This window comes from Schistocerca cancellata, chromosome 2, assembly GCF_023864275.1.
Source record: "Schistocerca cancellata isolate TAMUIC-IGC-003103 chromosome 2, iqSchCanc2.1, whole genome shotgun sequence".
NCBI classification, from domain to species: domain Eukaryota; kingdom Metazoa; phylum Arthropoda; class Insecta; order Orthoptera; family Acrididae; genus Schistocerca; species Schistocerca cancellata.
Window position 1 is genome coordinate 803,673,632 of NC_064627.1, and position 23,820 is coordinate 803,697,451.

Below are 23,820 nucleotides of genomic sequence, written 5' to 3' on the forward strand. Positions count from 1 at the left end.
TCTCTTTGCCCAAAGCTGCTGACATTTCTCGCGTGCCAACTCACTGGTTATAGTAAATTATAAAATTCAAGAAAAAAAGAAATAAATTAAATATATGACACTTCTTAAAAGTGACTAAAATGATGGTTTCAGAACGACACAAAATTTCTTGTATGGATTCATAAATGTATGGGTGCGTACCAAACTGTAATTAAGATGAACACAACATAATTATCAAACAGGTGCAGCTCTTAATTAAAGACTCTTAGGTGGAGCCACCTTAAAATATATATTAAAATAAATTTCTCAATAATGTATTGCAGAACTGAAATTATCAGAATGCATTTCACATACTCCCCAAGTTGATTTAAATAATAGTTAGTCCTCAGGCTGTGCATTGGAATGCCACTTAGCTTTATGTAGCAGCAGTTTGGGGGCATGGCTTCCTTGGAATACAGTCCTTAGGGGCATCCTGAAGGCCCTGGTGTTTCAGTACATGCAGGGTGTCCTTCCAACCTGCACACTATTTTCACATTCCCCTGCTTACATCAAAAGGGAATGAACAGAGTCGGTGAAACTTCACTATCAAATCCCTGTTTCTGTATAACTCTATTACACTTTCATTGTCAGTAACCAAGATTTAATATTATTGTTTTGATAGTGTTTTAGACAGTTTTTTTCCCTTTCTGCCATTGGTTATTCTGTCTACAGTTGGAATATGTTTGCAAATGTTCTGCCAGAGTGCACTTGCGTATGGTAGCATACATATCACTTTGAAGGAAAAGTGCATAAAATATAACCTGTGTGCAAAATACATACCGTTACTTTAGTTTACTTGCTTGCTTACTGTGGGTAATGTCCATTATTAGCAAGTTTGTTTCTCTAAGTGTATTATGCACAAGTTTACTGAGTTTTTCTATTTTGTGAGTTTTGAAAACAACACAATATGAATACAGTGTGTAATTTTTCAAGCAAAATTCTGCAACATATGGTTAGAGTGGAAGTAAAGTAAGTTGGTGCACCCAGATCTGATTCAAACATGAACCAAGAAGAAAAACCGGCAAGGGTATACATGCAGTTTTAACAGGCTAAAGTATAAAATGCAGCTCAGTGGTTGTGTGTGCTATATTACTTAAAATGCATATTTTCTTAATATGACAAATACAGTGTGTGATCCCTGAGGTCACGGCAACATTGCTGTTTCCTCAAGAGAATTCATGAACACCAGGGTTTGAGCGCATAAAACATGAAACGTTTGAAATTTAGAAATGAAAATACCAAGAATATTAAGCACGCAGTTGCAGTTGTTATGGCATAAAGTCAAGCACTGGCATGCCAGTCTGGAACAACAGAATGGAGAGGGCTGTGAAAAGACGTCAGCCAATTGCACGCTGACCGACCCCTCTCCAGGATGACACCGCAACAGCAGCGGTCTCTATGCAAAGAGGACATAAGCGCTGTGCCCAACTGGTCATGGTTCAGTTCTACAGCAGATTGAAGACTAGTGTTTTGTACAGCAGCGACTTACGAATTATTTATACTGAAGAAGCTTTATCATTTTGCATGTTGCCCTTTGCTTGCGACACTTCTATGTACAAGTCAAAGGTAAGTATTGTCATCTAATTTTTTTGTAATAAAACCCATCAATATGATTTGCTAGATTTTTGTCAAGCGATCTGAAAAAGCAGATTTCCTAGACACCTCACATTCAATGACTACGCAAGATTAAACAGCAGTAAAGAGCTCTCCAAATCATGTCTTTTACTGTGATTTTCTGTGGTAAACTGTCGGAAAATGTTATTCAGAGACGTGCCAGAAATGATCGTGCAAAGCAAGAAAATCTAGTTAACATGGGCTCCGAAATTCACGCTGTAAGTCCACTTCTGCATCTTCGATAACTCCGAAATGAATCTCTTCTACTGTAAGCCCTTTCCTTTTCATATTTTGAGAGCTGGTAGTCTGGACCAAAACAAGACAAGAAGTCCAGTAAACGCGGGCCCTGAAGTGCATACCTTAAGGGCTGTCAACTTCAATTATACGAAAAGCATCTCTTCTACTGAAGAAGTGCTTGTAAGGTTTAAGGTATGCATTTTACAGCCCATGTTTACTCGACTTTCTTGCTTCAAATGATGGTTCCTGTCACATCTTCGAATATGCACCATTCCTCCTGGGACACCCTGTATATGTTGGCTGAAAGCTGTGGTTGTTTAGGTGCCTGTTTTCAGAGGTGCTATATCATTTTGTGATTACAGACAATCAATTACCATAATGCATTTTGAAACATCTATAAAAACTAACAACGAGTTTTCCAAATTTCTGTGTAGTATGCCTCACATTGGAAAGACGCAGTAAATGTGTCTCATTTATGACAGAAAAATGGGGGCGCGCACGTGCCTGCCCGCCCACCTGCACCCCAACAACTCCTATAGCTATGCTTCCACTGTAGTGATTACTTAATAGTATTCAAATGAATCCAATAATTACACATTCACTAATATGAAGACTTACTCTTTGTTGGATCTTCAACAGGGACAGAGTCTGATGTAAGATCTAGTGGTGGTTCTGGAAATTCTTTCAAATCTGGTAACAGCTCTGATGTAGGTGTACCTGTGAAATGAAATTTCACTGTAATTTCACTGCCATAAAACAAAAATAATTTGTTTTTCATAGTACTGCACTTGGTCTACAATAAAAAAGTGAACATAATTTACCCCTTAATGATTCATATCTAGTATCCGTTCTGAAGAATCAGCAGGTGATATGTTATAAAATTACCTATCTAGCAGGTTTGCCCATAAGACATCAATTGTTAACTGACCAGATTTAAGTATTGGGAGATGCTTAAACAAATACTGAACCATACAAACAATAAGATACGCTATCAATATCCCCCGCTTTTCCTCATTTGTGGTGATGAAAAAATTTCTTATGGCCTGATAACATGAAATTTATCATGCTTGAAAGCTTAATAATCACTGTTTTGTCTGCATTAAATTTTAATTCAAATGTGTGGAAAAAATTTCATGTCTTACTGATTGTCGGGGTTTCTCCATTGTGCTCCTCCTTAACAATGGGCTCAACTTGCTCACTGCTGCAGGGCTTCTGCACCAACTTGTGGCATTTCTTGTGCACCAAGAGCTTGCACTGGATGCACTTGAAGCCTTGGCGCCCCAGACCCCAAATACGATCTTGACAAAAGGCACAAAACGCTCGCTGAAAAAGTCAAAGAACTTGCCCTATAACAGTTGCAATCCATAACCACAAACTGTGGAAATTATGTTTTCTGGAAACAAAACTAAATTCTAACAAATAAAAGAAAGGATAATAACTTCACACACAGTCTAAAAACAAGACTTAAAGGAAACAGGAATTCTTTTGTGCTTATAGATGTTCCTCACTTAGATGTTCAGAAGTTCTTTCTCTGACTTACTGAGGTTTTCCTTATCAGCCTCTACCTCTACCAATTACAACTCTTACTGGAGAAAAGAGGGCAAACAGAACAAGGATGGAATCTTTTAATAAAATTTAAATACCTAAAAGAAAATTATGTACAATTATACACTTACTTAAAAGAAATTTGTTAGCTTCTTCTGTTCTTTTAGTCTGTAATTTACACATTTTCACTGTTCCCTCTAAAGTAATAGTTTTATGAACATTTATTTTCAACAATGTCTATCTGTCGGAGTATTTTTATTGACAGTTTATCTGATTTGCTCCACATGATATATCTTGCTGTTAAAAATTTGAGCAGCTTGAATTCTCTAAATATATGATCTTTGCCTTTTAAATTGTTGTAAAATATGGTCTGAGGCATGTCAAGCTAATTCATTGTCTCAGTTTGCAAATCATCATCTTCTAAAAACTGTGCAATTTTTAGCTGACCACCTAAAGAAAGCAGTTTCATGTTTTGCTTAAATATTCTTCAGCAACTTACACTTGCCAACTAATTAATTTTTGTTTCTTACAAGGAGACCACACAATAACCATTTTTTTGTATTTTTTTTTTATCCTCATGATAAATGAAGCCTAGAACTCAAATATCAATCACCAACCTGTTCGATAGAACTCTACATTTACATCTACATATCTACTCTGCAAATCACATTTAAGTGCCTGGTAAGGGATTCACTGAATCACCTACATCCTAATTCTCTATTATTCCACTCTCGAACAGCAAGCAGAAAAAACAAACACATATATCTTTCAATGCATGCTCTGATTTCCATTATTTTATTATGATTATCATTTCTTCCCATTTATATCAGCGTCAACAAAATATTTTCACATTCAGAGGAGAAAGTTGGGGACTGAAATTACATGAGAAGATCCCACCACAACAAGGTCCCACACCAAATCCTGTATCATGTCCATGATGCTCTTCCTCCTATTTCTTGATAATACAAAACATGCTGCCCTCCTTTGACCTTTCTTGATGTATTCTTAGAATTCTATCTGGTAAGGATCCTACACCATGCATCAGTACTCCAAAAGAGGATGGAGAAGCATAGTGTTGGCTGTCTCTATAGTAGATCTGCTGCATCTTCTGAGTGTTCTGCCAATAAAATGAAGTTTTGGTTTGCCTCCCCCACAACATTTTCCATGTGTTCTTTAAAATTTAAGTTGTTCATAATTTTAATTCCTAAGTACTTAGTTGAATTTACAGCCTTTAGATTTGGCTGATTTATCGTGTAACTGAAGTTTTAACGGATTACTTTCAGCACTCATTTGGTTGACTTCACACTTCTTATTATTTAGGATCAATTGCCAATTTTATCACCATACAGATATCTCACCAAAATCTTTTCCCAATTGGTTTCGATCTTCTGATGACTTCACTGGATGATAAACGACAGCATCATATGAAAACAACCTATAACGGTTGATCAGATTGTCTCCCAAATTGTTTATATAGGTAAGGAATAGCATAGGGCCTATAAAACTACCTCTGAGAATGCCGTAAGTCACTTCTGTTTTACTCTATGACTTTCAGTCAGTTACCATGAACTGTGACCTCTCTGACAGGAAATCACAAATCCAGTCACATAACTGAGATGATATTCCATTAGCAAGCAATTTGATTACCCGCTGCTTGTGAGGTATGGTGTCAAAAGCATTCTGGAAATCTAGAAATATGTCATCAATTTGAAATCCCTTGTCAATAGAACAAAATACTTCATGTGAGTAAAGAGCTAGTTGTATTTCACAAGAAAGATGTTGTCTAAATCCATGATAACTATGTGTCAATGGACCATTCTCACCAAGGTAATTCAAAATGTTCAGACACAATATATGTTACAATATCCTGCTGCATATCAACACTAATGATATGGGCCTGGAATTTAGTGGATCACTCCTATTGCCTTTTTTAATATTGGTGCAACCCACGCAACTTTCAAGTCTTCTCTCTCATAAATTCTCAAGAAAATTGACTTTTAAGTTTTCTGAGTGCCTTTAAATATTCTAAAATGAGATCATTAGTTTAAATGAGTGTTGTGGCTCTGTGGTAGAATGCTTGCCTGCCATATGGGTGGCACAAGTTCAGGTCCTAGAATGGTAGTATTTTAAACATAGATCCGAGTTCTGTGAAGAGTTGATTACACAAAGATGAAAAAATTTGATTTGTAATGTATTTTTAATTTACCCAATCTTTATTAACCATCTTTTATACAAGATCAGTAATAAAGAATTTATATCTGTACATGAGAACTGGTTGTTTTCGCACAATATGTAATAAGAAAAAGGAGGACTGGCATTTTTCATAAAAATGAGGATTAGGTAGATGTTATTCAGAATATATTTAATGAATTTCATATTTAAATGTTTTAGGTAATCGAACAGAAACAAAAAACAGAAAAATGATTGCCAAAAAGGCTCAATCCAGCGATCCAGCAATTATCAGTCTCTAGTGCTATATATTTTTTCCCCATCTTCATGTATTTTGCACTTCACAGAAATGCTCCTTGAACATGCACCATTTCTTAAGGATTTGCATCAGCCAGGAATCAAAAACAAATCATCCACTTGTCAACCCAGCATTCTACCACACAGTGACACTACTTGTCAAATAATGGTATCAGAAATCATTTACAATGTGTAACATTCCCAAATGTGTACCAATAATTGAACATTCCATCAATCCATACATTTATAATCTAACTAGATTCAAAAATGTAAGAAAAAAGGCATATAAATATACAGTTATTTCAAATTCTGGATAAAATTATTGTGCAAGTAAATTAGTTGTTTCCTTCTAACTCCTTCAAGTCAATTACACTTATGAGGGTGGAAGTTAATGGGGTTGCACTGATGAGAAATACTATTCCCACTTACAGAGGTCTGTATCTTCTCCATTATAGAGTTTTTAACAGGCTGAAAATGAAAGGAAGTGGGAGTTAGTCCCACTTACAGAGGGTTTTTTTTTTTCATTTATGCTCAGTTTCCTATATTGTTGTAAGTACTAAATTTACATTCTCTCTCTCTCTCTCTCTCTCTCTCTCTCTCTCTCTCTCTCTCTCTCTCTCTCTCTCTCTCACCCACCCCAATCTCTCCACCCTCTTTCTCTCAAGCATCATGTCCCTAGCTTGTATGCTCCTTCCCTTGTGCTCTCTTAAGCAAATAAACTGGAATGTATTTTTTTAATGAATTGTGTTTCTTACAGTATATCTGGTTATTATGTTCTAAAACATCCCTGGAATGTACACAACTGTGAGTGGGAAGATGTGAGAGTGTGAGAGTATAAATCTTTAGTTATTGGATGAACTTCCAGTGCTGGACAATATTGCCACAGAATAAAAAACTAAATACAATCTTTAAAGGGCTGATAACAGTTCACAATAATGTAAGTTTCTGCAGTAGCATGTCAGTCGGAAGTAATGCCTCAAAGATTCAGGTTCACTCAAGACGATTAGTTGAAGAATCTGTCTTGCATAACTTCACAGTGAAATACAGCATGTGTGGAATACAATACCAGTGGACATCATTTCAGTGAAGTTTTGGAGGAAATTTATGTGAATAAAATAAACAGTCCTTGGTAATTAAGCTCCTGAAATTATTATCCTAGCATAAAATTTTGTTGTATAGTGTACACAAAGTTTATAAGAAGAGTCAATGCCTTGAGAAACTTTCAGAACCAACAGAAAACTTAAAGCAGTGTTGATGGACAATGCTCCAGGTTCAGTCTTACTACTCTTCTGGTTCAGCATGTGAGACTACACAGTTCTGTGCTTTAGCTGTGTGGTTTCTGGAGCAATTTGATACATTCACTCTAAACAGAAACAGCCGAATCTTGTACATGTAACTCATGCTGAAGTACAGCCTTCCACAACTTAACCACAAGGGAAGAAATCTGACATAACTGTATTGCGCTATGCTCAACACATATCAGTGTGATGTACAGTTAGTAGAACAGTGATAATTAATTCACCAACAGTTCTGCCATGAAAAGAAAATTAAAACTCAGCTCAGTCAGCAAAACTAACTGCGACTTGCCATTACTTGACAGATATTTTTTCTGAAGTGTCAGTCATTATCTACAGAGACAATTATGATTGTGAAGAACCACTTAGAAATCTCTTAGCATCCTGTAAAGGCATTTCCCTCCATTGCCTAAGAGTGTATTAAATAGAACAATTGTGACAGTGATACTGCTACCAGAGAGAAATTGCATGAAGATTATGTAAAGCTGTTCAAGTATCAAATGATGAATCAAACACTCATAAATATGTAATAGATACAGCACCATTTCAGAAAAACCATGTGTTGACAGATAAACAATGGTGGACAGCAGAAGTATCTGCATCCATTGAAGAAATTTCAGAAGAATGACAAAATATTTTGGTGTCTGATGCAAATTTTGTTTATAGCACCTTCAGTTCTAAAGAATGGCAGGCTGTATTACATGAAACCATTCAATTTTATTGCAAATTGCATTATCAGCAAAATAGATTTGCAACTGCAGATAAAATTTCATGGGTTCCAGTAAGTGAACTACAAACGAGAAAGAACTTGAGGTTTGAGTAAAGGTACAAAATAAAAAAGGCATAGTAATAATCCAAGTGTAATACAGTGTGCTACACATTCAATTATATCAGTAAACAATGATCCAATCTTGTTACAATGTAGCACAACAGTCACAAAAAGCATAATTTCTGCGAGGAAATCTGCTGGTCTACAATTCTAGTACAACAAGACTCATAATATGCTGCACCATATTTCTGTTATAACAAGTGCATTTCCACTGAAATCATTTTGTAACAAGGTACACCAATGAAGTATTGACTCCATGTCCGTACATGACGTGAAAAAATTTGGATTCTGAAAATTAAGGCAACAAGATTATGATTTAACATGCTGCTGTCAACAACGTCTCTGGAGAGGGAGTAGCTCGGACTGGGCAAGGAGGGGAAGAAAACTGGCAATGTCCTTTTGAGAAATGACAGAAACCAAGGAAAATCTAAGTCTGTATGACCAGATAAGGATTTCAGTCTCAGTCCTTGCAAATGGAAATTCAGTGATTTAATCACTGTAACACATCACTCATTTTGGATTCTGAGTGTGAAGCATAAGAGACTTCTCACTATAGTGCACAATGGTATGTAACATATGCACTTCAGATTTATAACTCATACAGCTCTCTTGTGCACCTGTCCTGAGAGCACATCACAAGAAAGAAAAGAGTGGCATAATCTTCAAAATATTCTATAATCACAAAAAAAAACTCTTTAACTTACTCGATTAAACCGCTTCGCCTGGAAGATGTGTCCATTGACCCGGTACAACTTCCTCCATCTCCGAGCACCTCGTCGATATATACTCCCTGGAAAAAGAGGTAAAAGATCCATTACCAGCTTCCAAACAAATATAATACAAAATACTTTATTGAATATCAATAATTTAAATGTCAATGCAAGAAATTTACACATTGGTGTGAGCATGTGCCACATTTAACAAAATGAATAACAAAATTTTATGGGAAAAGTTATAGGCATACTTCACAAAGGTAAACAAAATCCAACACCAGCATCAGTGTCAACAAAAATGTACTACAAAGTAACAGAGGAATTAAAAGTACATTAATCAAGAAATATTACAGAATTTTCTAGCACTCCACAGCTGCAACATATTAAAAGAATGGCATCCAAAAACCACCAACAGTTGCTGTATCGTGAATTTATTTGTTGACAACCAGTTTCAGTCTTGCAACTATCTTCGAGTCATGTATACAGTTACACAATATTACAGGGAAGTTCCCAGGTGTCAAGCACATAATTATCATCCACTGTATCCATTGCAGCATCTGTCACTTATACACACTGCCACTGAATTATACATTTAGCAACTAAGAAAAAAATGTTTAAGTGACACATACTGTAAATGATGATAATTATGTACTTGGTACCAAGGAGCCTTCCTTTAACCTGACGTAATAATATTTGTGACTTGGAGATGTTCACTTGACCAAAACTGGATGTTGATTAATAAACTCTCTTTACGGGGGTTTTTGGTGGTTTTGTGATGCCATCTTATGGTGGACTGACTCGGATGGGTTGTCATTACTTATCCAATGGTGCCCCAACCTCATAAGTTGCTATGTTTTATCTGCTGTGTCACAATGGTGTCAATAGAAAGACACATGAAGGATAGAGAGCACTTATCTTCCAAGGGCACTATGACCATACATGCTCTAAAAAAAAAAAGAGTATGAGTATTCATTTTTATCTTATCCTCTATATACTCTTCACTTTTCCTTCATTTACTTGTGGTGAACTTTTTTGCATTTCCCATTCTCACATCACTGAACATACTTTGGATTCAAAGTTGGCAGCAATAATTTCATTTGATTTTGACAGAACAGAGAACCAGCTGGCATTGATGCCAATTATTAAGTTTATGTATAGCCAGCTTGATGCTCGCTTACCACTGAATATTATTGCTTCATTCTTTTGATCCTATATGCCGTGTTTATATTGATGGGAACTGATTTAGCATATTGTGTGACACTGTGGCATACTGAGTTGACAGTACATGTGCTGGTCTATGTGGGTCTTCATTAAATTACTTTGCATTTGTGGCTTGTATGATTATCTTTATTAAATCCTTGCCACCCCCCTCCCCGACCACCACCACCACCACCACCACCACCACCACCACCACCACCACCACCACTTGTGACCTGTGTATTATCTACTAGTGAATGTCTACTCAGTGCAAAAACTGAAATGGCACATTGGAAATTAATTTTTGAGAGTGACTATCCTGGAATAAAGCAAAAATAAAGCAAATTACAGATTATGACTGCAAGACTAAATGTAGTTTTATCAATTCAGAACGAAGGGAAGCATCATATTGAGCAGCATTTAAATACACCACTGCGTAATCTAAAAGTAAAACAAAGTAACTAGGTTAGAAACAGTGTTTTTGGCAAAACAACTGTGTTCTGAGAAGCTGATATTGCACCACATAGACCTCATATGGTCATATTCTAATGTTGCCCATAATCAACAGTTTCAAATTGTGGGCTGTACAAGCACTCTTCTCAAAAAGTCATGTGATCACCGAATTTTTGTTGCAAGGACTACATCAGAAGCTAATGTTATGAATGTTCTGTATAACTGGTTTGAAGAAATATTAAGAGACGAGTTTAAATCAGCAAATTTCATTGGAGTAGCATGTGGTGCATTAAATAGGAATGACAAAAATATACTTCCTGTTTTGATTAGACTCTGCAAATTTTCCAGCCTGACTGGTAACATAAATACTCATGTAAACATGAGCCTTCTGTGAGTCGGCATTCTTCCAAATGATACTGCCAATATTGTCGTGGAATGTGTTCAGTCTTTTCTAATATGTTATATACTGGAAGAAAGAATTTTTGCTTATGTCACAGATACCTCACCTTTCAGTTTTAGAGCTCTTACAAATACAGGTCAAGGTAACGAGTACACAATATACTGGAAAAGACATTTAAGAACAATATGCTGACGTAGCATGTGTTATTCATAATCCACTGGAATCTGCATGGTGAAGGCAATACCCGTTTACACCAACAACATCAGTTACAAGATATATGATCGGGAAGACTCACTGGATATCTCTCTCTCTCTCTCTCTCTCTCTCTCTCTCTCTCTCTCTCTCTCTCTCTCTCTCTCTCTCTTTCCCATGGCGGAATTTATCGAAGTCCATACATTACAAGAAAAATAATGCAAATGTTCATTTATATGACGCAAGAAATGAAGGCCAGCTGAGAAGTCTATAGCACAGACTGTGAGTTGTGGAAAACTGTCCTAGATACTCAGGCGTACAAGTTGTATAAGCATCTTACGAAGAGTCTACAGGACAGTAGGAGTGAAAGGACATTCCAGAAACTTATAAAAGATACTTAATGGAAAAATAATTGTGTAGTAGAGAAGTATATGTAAAGAATGAGGAATACTGTTACCATTTTATGAATGCCCTGTAATCAACTGAAAAGATTGTAGTATGTTGTATGTAAATAACATGTATGCTGTTTTGTATTTTAATATGTAGGCTAAATATTTTAAAATATTAGGTTAAGTTGACCTGTTCTATATTACAGGTACACACACAATACATAATGTACCAATCTAACTGGACCAAATAAAAAATCAATCTATCTATCTATCCTAAAATTGTATGAATCATTAAAGAGATACATTTTACGTAATATGGACTTCCCAATAACTTCAGAAAAGTTCTTTGAGGAAGGCATTGAACTGTGGTTTCTGTTTATTCATGCACAACTTAAGCTGTTCGGAAGTTTTCTTACACGAATAAAGAAGGACGACATTACTGTAACTGAAGTTGCAACAGAATACAACAATTTAATTCAGACATTAGAAGGTAGGCAAATGAAAACATTTATTCTACTTACAGTCACAGCACTGTAGAACACATTAGTAGGGAATGGTGTTGTCTGTAGAACTCAGTTTCAGGAAACTTCCAGGGCATTCTACAAAGAGTGTATCCTATTCCCCCAAAAATTGGTCTAAACATTTTATTAAACGTATGCTGGAACTAAGGAAGTTGCTTTTAAATTCTGTTGTAACACACATACATGCTTTGAACTGTACAAAAACATAACTGAGTGCCATGATGTTGAAAACAATATTTATGATATGTACTGTTCCATGAAGCAAGTAACAGAAGAACACTTGGGAATCCACAAGAACCAATTATTTGATTCTTCAGAAAAGATGGGAAATTATCCTACAATGCTTTATGAAGGCTGAGTGTAAGTTAATGAAGAATTCAAGAGGTTTGTGGAGTTCACTTTTGGTATTCCAGGAACCAATGCAGACTGTGAAAATGTGTTCATTGCTACCTCAAAATACTGGTCATCTGAAAAAAGTTGGCTTTCGATGCAGACAATAAGAAGTGTGACGAAAATGAAAACTAGCTGTAACTATAATTTTCACAAAAATATCCCTTCTTGAAAAAGTGGGAACCTCAGAAAAACACAATGAGGAGGGACCAAGTTGCAATCTTAAGTGTTCATATATTACGTATCAGAGAACAGCAATGCTATTATTATTATTTTAGATATTTGGACAGTTGAGCTGATATGTACTCATTTTCAGTTGAAAATATATATACTTATTCTATACAAGGGTCATTTTTAATACCTCTACCAACACATCCATCATAACACCATTTACAGGAAGCAGTATAAGAAAGTTCCAATTTTCATATTCACACTTTATCAAAGCCTCATACTATGAAAATTTGGTTACACCACATTCTGGCCCACTACGAAATTCAGTGTGTTCTGCTCTGTTATGACTGCTTTCCCATAAGAAAAAAGGGAAGTACAATGACTTATCATAGAATCAAATCGAACACTGTCATAAAGTAATTTGGCTATCTAAGAGCTGAGACTACTCCTTCAGGTACTCCATGTTTGCTTGTTTAGCAGCATGAAGAGAATATCTATTCTACAAGAAAGTTATCTAGACCAGTTTATCTATACAATTTTATACACACTAAATAAAAGGAAGAGAGTCATTTCATTACAAATGGCCTGTTTTCTGCATGGATCAATATTCAATTTCGTGAAATTCATCACTCTAGTACCATAATGCTACCACTATTATCATTTTAGGATGGAGCTCCCTAGACACTGGACATCGGACTTAAGATATAAAGCCCAAATATTCAAGGCTAAAATGCTGCTGGAAGTTACGAGGTCAGCAAAGCAAATGACGTCGTAATATTGCATATAAAGCGTCCTCATGATGTCTTTGTCGCCATTCCTCGTCTAATATTCGGGTCATTAAAGGACTAGAGCTCTTCCACGTGTAATAACAAGACGTTTAGCATACTGCTATTTTCCCGCCAATTTCATGGCTGCGACAAACAAATTAACGGTTTACAGCAGAACAAATAGTATTTAATTTTGCCAAACTTAAAATGTTATTAGCGTCCTTCAACGTTACTGCAGCTTATTATTAGCCAGGCTTTTCTAAAATCCTGAGAGAAAAACTCATTACCGCTGCTTTGTCTGAAAAGCTTGGATTCCGCCTCGACGATAATCAGAATATTACTATTCTTTAATGCGCAGAACATTGCATACAGAAGCCAATTTTCCGCCGGTGTTTTTTATTTATTTATTTATTTTACGCAAACAGTCCACAAATAACATTTTACTGTAAACAAGTGGAGCAACAGATTCTGAGTTTTGCACGTTTTTTGAGTTTAATTGTAATTTATTTTTATTTTATTTTGTGTTTCAGCAGTCTAGGACAAACAACAAAGGATTAGTTCTAATTCAATTTTTTCTGATGGGACATATTGCCTTTTCATTTGCCTACAGCGTTTTTTTTACTAGCCGTGTACATAAACAGTATCCCAAAGATATTTGCAGCGGATAGAAGACAACCACACCACCAGCAGCATATAACTGTGGAATATCGGATGTCAGTCAATACCGGAGGCTAAATCTTAAACTATAGATTTTTGACGACGATTCACAACTGATGCAGCGTGCATCATTGACTGAATAAGGAAATACTATGCAACACTGATGTTCCGCGGGAAAGGAGTTAGAGTCAGTGAAAAACTGTTAATAACATGATGGTTTTTTCCCTATCTCTTGATGATACTAATTTCTTTTTTTTATGTTATGATTTCTGTGTTATTAGTTATGATTTAAAATTGAGGTAATCACTGAGTAAACCAAGTTGTTCTTATTTTTTAAAAAAATTACTAATCTTCAAAATAAACAACGTGTTCAATCGAAGTCCCTCAAGTGTTCTGTCAGAGGAAAAGTTTGGGAACTCCTGGGCTATGCTTAAGTTCTCAGATGTCCCGGAAAATGAGAAGAAATATCGACATAACATAAGAATATATGAAAACAGACAAATCCGCTTTAACAATCCATATAAACAGAGGAAATAACAATTTAGAATTCAACAAATCGTCGATATCGAGCTTATTAAAGATTGTAATCAAGTTCTAATGAATCAAGATGGGTATGACAAGTAGCCATGGCATATTCAAAAAACGAAGGCTTCCTATCCTCCTGAACGAGGGGTATGAAGCTGCGCTTACGACACGAAAGATATTCGGGAGTATACTTAAAGTTGGATCAATTCGAAGATACTAACCCAGATTTCAAGAGACATCTTTAAATTAATCCATGTGAATCTTTTAAAGGCTCGTAAAAAATTGCATGGTCGCTTTCTTCTACATCTACATACACACTCTACAGTCCACGTACACTGGATGGCGGAGAGTACTTCATACAATATTATCGACTATTTGTCCTATTTCTGTAGCGTGTAGAGCGAGGTGAAAACGAACCTGAATCTCTATTATCCCACTCCCATTATACTTTTCCAATTGTCGCAACGGAATGAGAGGATAGATCTCATGATTGTGGTAAGGGAATGGAAGGATAGATGTCATCCAGTACAGATTCTCTAAATTTACCCAACAAGGTTTCGCAAAAAACGACGTCGTCTTCTTAACAAGTATTTCAAATTAAATTTCCCAATTATTTCTCCTGCACTTTCGCATGATCTGCACCGCCCTATTACGATTCTAGCAGGCGTATTTTAATTGCTTCTATGACTACTGCCATGTCTACACAATACGACAGCAACGATGAAAAAAATACTATAGACTTTGTCGCACTAGTGTCATGTGTGAATTTCCTTTACAAAGTGTAACTCAACTGGCCAGTGGGCTACATTCATTCACTACATACTGAACAACCCGATACACTTCATAAATTTGCTATATGATACAGTTTAGTTCAAATTGTAATGTCGCACATCATATAGTTTTAATAACCTAAGTAATATAGTTTTTTTACACTTATACACAGAATAAATGCTCAAATATGAATCTAACACAAAAATATTAATTTTGTTTTCAAAAAGTTAATTATTTCTCAAATGTTGGATATTTTTCAAAATTTGGTTACCAATTGTAATTTTGTTCATTATAAACTTTCAAAATAACTTCAAAAATGATTGAGAAGTAACTCATTTGTAATTTTCCCCCCCTTGTGTATTATCTTCGTTTTCTTACTCAATCAGAAGCTGGCATGAAGAGAGACGTGAAAAAAGTTGGTTTTATTCATTATTCACATGTTTCTGTAATTATTTGGAAAATATGTAATATAAGTGTTGACAAACACATACTTAAGTATTCCACATGAGTTGAACCTGGAATCTTTCTGCATCACTTGGGAACGTTACATACGTCAAGACTGCCTACAACATGAAGAAAATGAAATGCACTTCAAGAAACAATATATTTGAAAATAATTACTTTCAATTTTCATATTAGGAATGATATAAAAATTTCTAATCCAAAACATTGTTATTTACAAAAAAAATCATTATCGGGCCTCGATTTATCAAAAGAAAGGACCGATATATCTATATACCGGCGGAAAAATTATCAAGGCACTGGTATACAAAAATATCGTCTCATATTGTAAATATACTGCCTGTTTTATAAATGTTATTTAAGTATTGATTTATTATTAGATATTCTGCACATCAACATGGTAGCAGTCTGCTTATCCCCCTCAGAGCAAAGAGCTGAAAGGAAAACAATGCATAACCACTTTGCTAACAATGGTAACTGCATGTAAGTGGCACAATAAAAGGAGTCCGATGGGTCCATCGTTCGGTTTCGTCACACATCGGATTTTCCCGGAACACGACTTACCTGGGGTGTTTTTTTTTTTTTTTCCCAAACGTTAGCGACCTAGCAGTTACAGTGTCAAAATTGCATGGTGAAGTTACGCGTTGTAGTTTCTGTTAGCAGCGCCGAGAGCCAATTCCTTCAGCGTTTCCCCCTCACGCGTCTCCGTCGAGCATAAAGACCAATCCCTTCATTCAGATTTTCGTTCATCATTTTCAGCAACTGTTTTTGAAGAATGACAATGTGAAGAAAAGGCACCATAATTGTGTTAAAAATTGTTTTCTTACGCAACTGGTGTGTTATTTCTTCACGTCGGAAATCTTGTTATTCCATTCACACCGCCATTCTCCATTGGAATCGGACTACTGCTTTGTGCCACCTATACTTGCTTCACACAATCAAAGGGAAAGACTGGACGTGATGAAAGCTCAAAAAGTACTAAGACTCCTTCACACAGTGAAAGCAAAATTATGTTCTATTACAATTTCAAAAGAACAATTTCATATAGTCATCGAAAACTGCGAAAAAGATATAACAATGAAAAAATTAAGGCGTTCGATGATGGCAATTCGATATCGATTAATCGGGGAAGGAAATTTTGGCTTTATATATCGACACCTTTTGGAATATATATCGATGTATCCATGTCTTATCAACGGCCCTAGCGGTGTGCACGCTGTCTATTTACACAGTAGTGTACAACAACTGAAAAAAAATGAATTCATATTCAGTAATAAAAAGATTAATCTTCCATACTACGTATACCTAGCACTGGTTTAAAGGCACAGCGTCTGACCAATAATCAAAACGTACTGGGTCTTGTGTTCGAACTAGCCACTGATTAAATTCTAAATAAAACTATCAGCCAAATCACTCACCGACATTGCTAAAGATGGCTGAGGAGCGTACATACGGTAGTTCCAAGGGAGACTGCACTAAACGACGGAACAATCCGCAATGATCTGCAATGAGGCTGCAGAATGCTATGGAAACCACTACATCAAAGACACATGATGTGTATCCACAGAATTTATGGCCTATAATTGAGAAAGTGTCGTGGTGATATCTGCATTGGCAAAGGATTACCGATTAGTCCACCATTCTGATCTCCTGTAGGGAGCTGGCAAGGGCGAGGTAACTTCGAGAAAAATATTGAATAACCGACAAAAATGTAACACATTACGAGTCGGAACGTGGGCTGTCATAAATCCGAACAGACCAGAACACCTGCAAAGGCTAGATGTAACGCGGGTCGCTGAAGTGAAATACAACGAAAATAAGAATTTCTGGTCAGACGTATACAGAGTAATATGAATAGCAGCAAAAAACGGTATAACGAGAGTAGGATTCGTTATGAAATGGAAACCAGACGGGAGATAAAGTTACTGCGAACAATTCATCAGAACTGACAGCAAACCAACAACAATACTTCAGGTACAAAGGCTGATGTTACAAGCAAAAGACAAGAAGGCAGAGATACTATATGAATTTTCAGCTACCAACTGTGAATACAGTGCTCAGAAGCCACACGAGGACAAGGTATATTCGCAAAAGGCTTCCGACACGGGAAAATTCCAGCTGGATACATCATGGTCAGACAAATGGCTCTGAGCATTATGGGACTTAATTTCTGAGGTCATCAGTCCCCTAGAACTACTTAAACCTAACTAACCTAAGGACATCACACACATCCATTCCCCAGGCAAGATTCGAACCTGCGACCGCAGCGGTCGCGCGGTTCCAGACTGTAGCACCTAGAACCGCTCGGCCACCCCGGCCGGCAGGTGAGACAGAGATTCCGAAATCAGATACTGTATTGTAAGGCGTAATGACGAACAGAAATTGACTAGGATCACAATTAAGTAATGAAGAGGAGATTGAGGTTTAAGAGACTCGTTTGGAACCATCAACGTGCAAAGACGTGGGATGCTGAAGTACTAAGGAATGAAGAAATCAGTTCTCTAGGACTACAAATACTGCGATAATAAATACCACAGTATGGAGTTCTTTTGAAGCGTAATGGAAATCACTAAATACGGCAATCACAGAAGTTGGGCAGACAAACATAGGTACAAGGAAGGTAAGTGCGAAGACACATTGGGCAGCAGAAGAAATACATTAATCGGTCGTCGAGAAAAGGAAGTACGAATATGTTCAGGGAATACAGGAATACAGAAATATAAGTCACACATAAGAAGAGCACTGCACTGATTCAGTATATACAAATGTCAAAATCTTCGGTGAAATTAAAAGCTGGAGCGTCAACATTAAAAAGTGCGATGTGAATTGTACAGTTAAGCGCAGAGGAGGCAGCGGATAGGTGGAAGAAGTACACTAAATTCCTCTACAAGGGGAAGGTCTGATGAGGCGATTAAGGAAGAAGGCAGCTATAGTAGGTAAAAGGTCTAAGGCAAGTCAGAGATCGGAATAGATCCAACAAATAAATGAGGACGCATGGTGGAAGTAAGAGTGTCGTGAAACTTTTATGTAATGTCTGGATTCTTGCTTTTGGGATGGAGATTTTAGTGTGTTGCACAGTAAGTGGTCCTTTCTTTTTATTCAAGTATTCAGTCTGCAATAGCTGCTACGCTACTTTAACTTTCTTCACTGCTTTAGCCTTTTAAATTGCAATTTTTACACCTGGCAAAACACATGCTTGTGCTGAAGAACTTGCTACCGTAGGCCCAAAACACATCATCATCATCAGCAGCAGCAGCTACACATATGAAAAAGGCGTGACTGCTAACAAACTGTCGAGGTGATCGGCGCGAATTCATCATTTATAAAAAAGCCTTTGTTCCTTCCCTATTCCCATTCTCTCTCTCTCTCTCTCTCTCTCTCTCTCTCTCTCTCTCTCTCTCTCTCTATCTATCTATCTATCTATCTATCTATCTATCTATCCTTTCAGTATGTGCGCTAAATAACAAAGTCTATTTCCTTTTTAATCTCGCCATGTTATGTTATTTACGGCTCGCGAGAAATAAATACGGCCGAATATCAGTGTAAATAAAATATAACAAGTGAGTGGTTTCGATTCACCGAAACTCCTAATTTTATTGCTCGTTCAGTTATGTAGTATTCATTACTCATACATGAATGATTATGTCACTCAAAGCACATTTAAATATTACAATGCAATAATTTCTTCGTTAGGTAGCATCGTACATCAACAGAATATGCAGCTGCCATCAGAGCTTCGTGGTAATGAAAAGATCCTTTTAAAAAATCTAAAAGATCCTTTTAAAAATCTATCATTTGTGTTCGTTAAAAGGTGAGCTAATGCACTCTCGTAGATATGTTTAGCTGTAAGTGCTAACTAATGCGACACACACAAAAGCGATAACGATACGAGAGTTCATATTATGATATGAGCAATAATGCAGATGTTCCAAGTCACAGCACACGAGTGACAATGTATGTTACTGTATGGCATACCAAATCTCCCGCGTGCCTATATTTATACGTGCCTCTTTACGATTAACGAAGGACCACAGGTGGAAGCACAAGCGGCCGAAGACACTGCTAGCTAGGGCATAGCCACCTATGGTAAACTAACATACGCAAACAGCGACACACGTCGGTAAGCCCCTGCATATCAGCAACACTGACTGGCAACTACTAGCTGCTATTAGAGCCGACCAACAGGCCACAGCAGGAACACCGACGAGCTCGCCCACAGACGCACAGACAATCTGCCAACATTCCCTCACACTGTGCTTCCGGTATATGACCTATCGGACACAAGATCGATAACAAACCTAACTGTTGCAGGTTGCTGACGCTGAACGAGGACTCTGTACCAGCACCCAGCGCCAGCCGCCGAGCAGCACAAACGCACAACGTCAAGGTGTCGGCATGCATGATACCCACTACTAACAAAGCCTATCCTTGCACAACCTATCGCAGGCAGCAAGACAACCGCTACTGCTCTTACCACCCGACCTAACTTTCGCAGAGGTTTTTTTCCCTTGGCTCTTGCCTTGGTACTTTTTTCCTCTGCCCTTCAAACCGCTACCCTTCGTCAGATTTCGACCAATCTATCTCCAGATGAGCGCGTATGAATGGTTTATCCTAACCAGACGTACGCAGACATCGCAGTACCCACAACCTGCGACACCTCACATTAGGGAATACTAACCCTTATGAGGATGGCAGAAGACCTTTTGTGTTGGCCATCATGCCGGTGTGGGCGTGGAGGGGCTCCACCTCTATTTAAAAAAAAAAAAAAGATTGACGAAGGATGTTGGAAACGAAACTGAAAATCGACAGTGAAACAGGGAGAAACCTCAATGGTACTCAGATGAAAAAAACTTACTATTTGACTGTTCTGCAGCTGAGGTGTAGAATATCCGAATCTGTTTCCATCTACGAGATTATGCTGGCAATACCTGATCCAACGCGGCTAGATAAACAGAACTCTAGAATATTCTGGAACAAGCGCCAGGCTGAAGTTAGAATCTCGATAAACAAAGCACCCGACTTGTTTTTGACGATGCTAACAACACTTGCTTATCCAGAAACTTTCACTCAGTAACTAGGGTGTACTCTGTAGCGATACTTCCTAGTAGGGACAACCTGGGTACTGGCAGGTACCGAATCTCAGTCGTTCCAAAGGGTCCGCGCACAACATGCCTTAGAACAAGTAATTAATGTAAGGACTGTTGTTTCAAGACACGCGAAGCAAGAATAACGTACGTTTGACCTTGAGAAAGCTGACACTATGTAACTAATTCCCTTGGCAACGGAGGTTCTCGACATCATACTTGCCACTTAATAAACATTTCGCCGGGGAAACTGGTAGTAACTTTATTAAATAACTATTGGATTCGCAGTATGAAAGTGTGTAACGAAAGAAGAAAACAAATAGTGACGTATGTCTCCTACTGCGAACGTCTTAGAAAACTCCACAATCACAGTTTATTCCAAAGCTACTGGGTTGGGCAAAAATATGGTAACATGCCTGAACATAAATGCAGATGCTATTATGCCTGCTGGCTGCGCTGTTGTATTTGGCCAAGAACGGCATCTACGGAATGTCTTCAGTACGTTAAAAGTGCCAGCTGTGGTCAGAAAAATGTTCTATGTAGTTGTTAGTGCATTATGCCGGAGCTAAGCGATGGGCACACTATTGGTGCTCGTATGATTGGAGCTTCTGTAACCAAGGAAGACAATGTGCTTAGTACTTCAAGAAGCACTGTTTGGAAGATTTGTACGGCGCACAGGGAAAGCAGAGAAACATTCGCTAAGGCTCAACTCGGACGACAACGTCTGTTGGGTGAGCGTGACAGTCACTGAAGAGGACTGTGACGTAAAATAACAGGACGACAGCTGCAAAAGTCCCTGAGAACTGAATGTCGCACCAGTGAACCCTGCCAACACCAAAACAACACGAAGGGAGCTCCATAAACAGTAAACTGCAGAGCGAGCTAGATTTCCAAAAGCATTTATCAGTGACGCAAATGCCCGCAACAGGAAAACGAGGTGCCGAAGCCGTAAGACAGGGACTATGGAGCAATAGAAGATAGTCATGTGGTCGGATGAGTCTTGTTTCACACTCTTCCTAATCGCTGTCAGAGTTTAAGTCTGAAGAGAGAAACATGGCGAGGGTTCCGACAGGATTTACGCCGCCTTATCTTGGTATTCCATGGGCTCCCATTGTTATTCGGCAAGGTTCAATGATGATTGTGTGTTCCAAGACGACATAGTCCCTGTTCACACAGCTCGCATTGTCCGAGTATGGTTTCGTGAGCACGAGGATGAATTGTCGCAGCTCTCCTAACCACAACAGTCACCAGATATCAGTGTTACTGAGCCCTTCGATAGAAGAGTGCGTGATCGTTATCATCATTACGTGAATTAAAGGAAGAATAGTCTTATATTGCCTTGAAAATCGTAGATGGCCTGTATTTAACCAATCCTAGACGACTGGAAGTTGTTTTGAATGCCAGCAGTTTTCCTACACCGTTTTAGCCATGGTAATGTGTTGTGTTTTTGGTGTTTGAATATTTTTGTCCAGCATTTGCACTAAATGGAATATCGTCAGCAGAAATAACTTCTTAGCAGTCTGCACATCATACAGATTTCAATGCCTAAATACTCAGTCACAACCGTCGTGTACACGTTACCTTTCCAGCAATATACTGTAGCATCAGCACTGGATACAATCAGGAATGGATATCGAACATGACAAGGTACGACTAAATATGGTAATACAATCACAACAGACTGTTTGTTTTCGCAAATACTTCCATTTGCACATTTGATTCCAGTATTTTTCTGTAAGATCTGAATGTCTGATTATTTCATTTGTATCATACAGTAATCGTGAAATTCAGGTACTACAACGTGAGTGAAACTAAATTTCTTGTTCTACAAAGAAAGGACTGCAATAGCAAAGGGCGGGCGCCCCACTAACAGACGAAAGAATATAGCTACAAAATGGGTCGCTAGCGGAAGATGCCAATTACAGAATGAAGAGAGAACGACAACTATAAACGATGACAGTGGCGTGAAACATACTGAGAGGTAAAAGCTGTAGAGGGAAACCAAGAACAAATCCAAAAGTATCTGTCCACAACACCCCCATCCGTAAACTTACTAGTACCACCTATGGTTCGCAGCCAAATGTGCTCCACACGTCCGTCCTGGCACTATACCTCTCTTAAGCAGAATACGCAGCACCAGTTTGGCGAAACTCCACATATGAAAAACAGATAGAAACTGCGTTGAATGCGACTGGACACACTGTGACTGACGGCCTATGACAAGAGTTCGTCGCCAAAATCTGTCAATTACTGGTATAGCGTCACTTGACATCCGAAGAGGAACTGTCGCAAAAATGGAGAGAAAAAAAAGGTTCAAATGGCTCTGAGCACTATGGGACTTAACATCTATGGTCATCAGTCCCCTAGAATTTAGAACTAATTAAACCTAACTAGCCTAAGGACGTTACACACATCCATGCCCGAGGCAGGATTCGAACCTGCGACCGTAGCAGTCGCGCGGTTCTGGACTGAGCGCCTAGAACCGCTAGACCACCGCGGCCGGCTATGGAGAAAAAGACGCAGGATATCGATCCCAGACACCACCTGCTTGATGTGTACCACAAAAACCTAAGTTGAAGTCATGCACACATCATCAGTGGTTCCATCAGCACCTGGAACTCGCCGAATAGAGCTATGGCGAAATTCATTAGCCGAAAGAGTTGGACAGAACATTAAAGAGGAATCTGTTCCGGGCTTTCATCTGTTGTATGTGACGTGGAACGCAGTAAACAAACTGAAGACAGGAGTGTCACGACGCAGGATGAGTGCCGTGAGTGTGGTGACCTGCAAGACCACAACGCTTGGTCTGCAGAAACCAGCCAGATCCTTACACCACACAAGATCTATATATAGGTAGTAATAAGACCACCAAGACAGCGGAATCTGGAGGTCAAGCTCTATCTAATAGAAAGTCAACAGGGCCTGGCAGAATTTCGCTACTACTTTTATTATTTTGTGTTATCTAAGACCTGGACACGAAAAATAAATAAATAATAAGGCCTGAAGAGAGCTAAGAGTTTCACATGAGTGTTGGTTGCCGTAGCTATGCAAAGAAGAAGAGGCATACCCAGGCCACTCTAGCGTGGAGAGCTGCATCAGACCAGTCTACGGACTAACGACCGCA

The 23,820-nt window shown here is 38.0% G+C and overlaps 1 protein-coding gene across 4 annotated transcripts in view; it reads right to left on the minus strand.

The window, feature by feature from the left end:
• LOC126162664 (atypical protein kinase C) overlaps positions 1-23,820 on the minus strand; it is a 761,639-nt gene that overhangs the window by 198,774 nt on the left and 539,045 nt on the right. For all 4 annotated transcript variants that reach the window (XM_049919308.1, XM_049919309.1, XM_049919310.1 and 1 more), the window contains 3 exons: positions 8,709-8,794; positions 3,012-3,192; positions 2,488-2,586 (listed from right to left, as the gene is read on the minus strand). In XM_049919308.1, the coding sequence (XP_049775265.1) occupies positions 2,488-2,586; positions 3,012-3,192; positions 8,709-8,794 (366 nt within the window). The remainder of the gene's footprint in view (positions 1-2,487; positions 2,587-3,011; positions 3,193-8,708; positions 8,795-23,820) is intronic.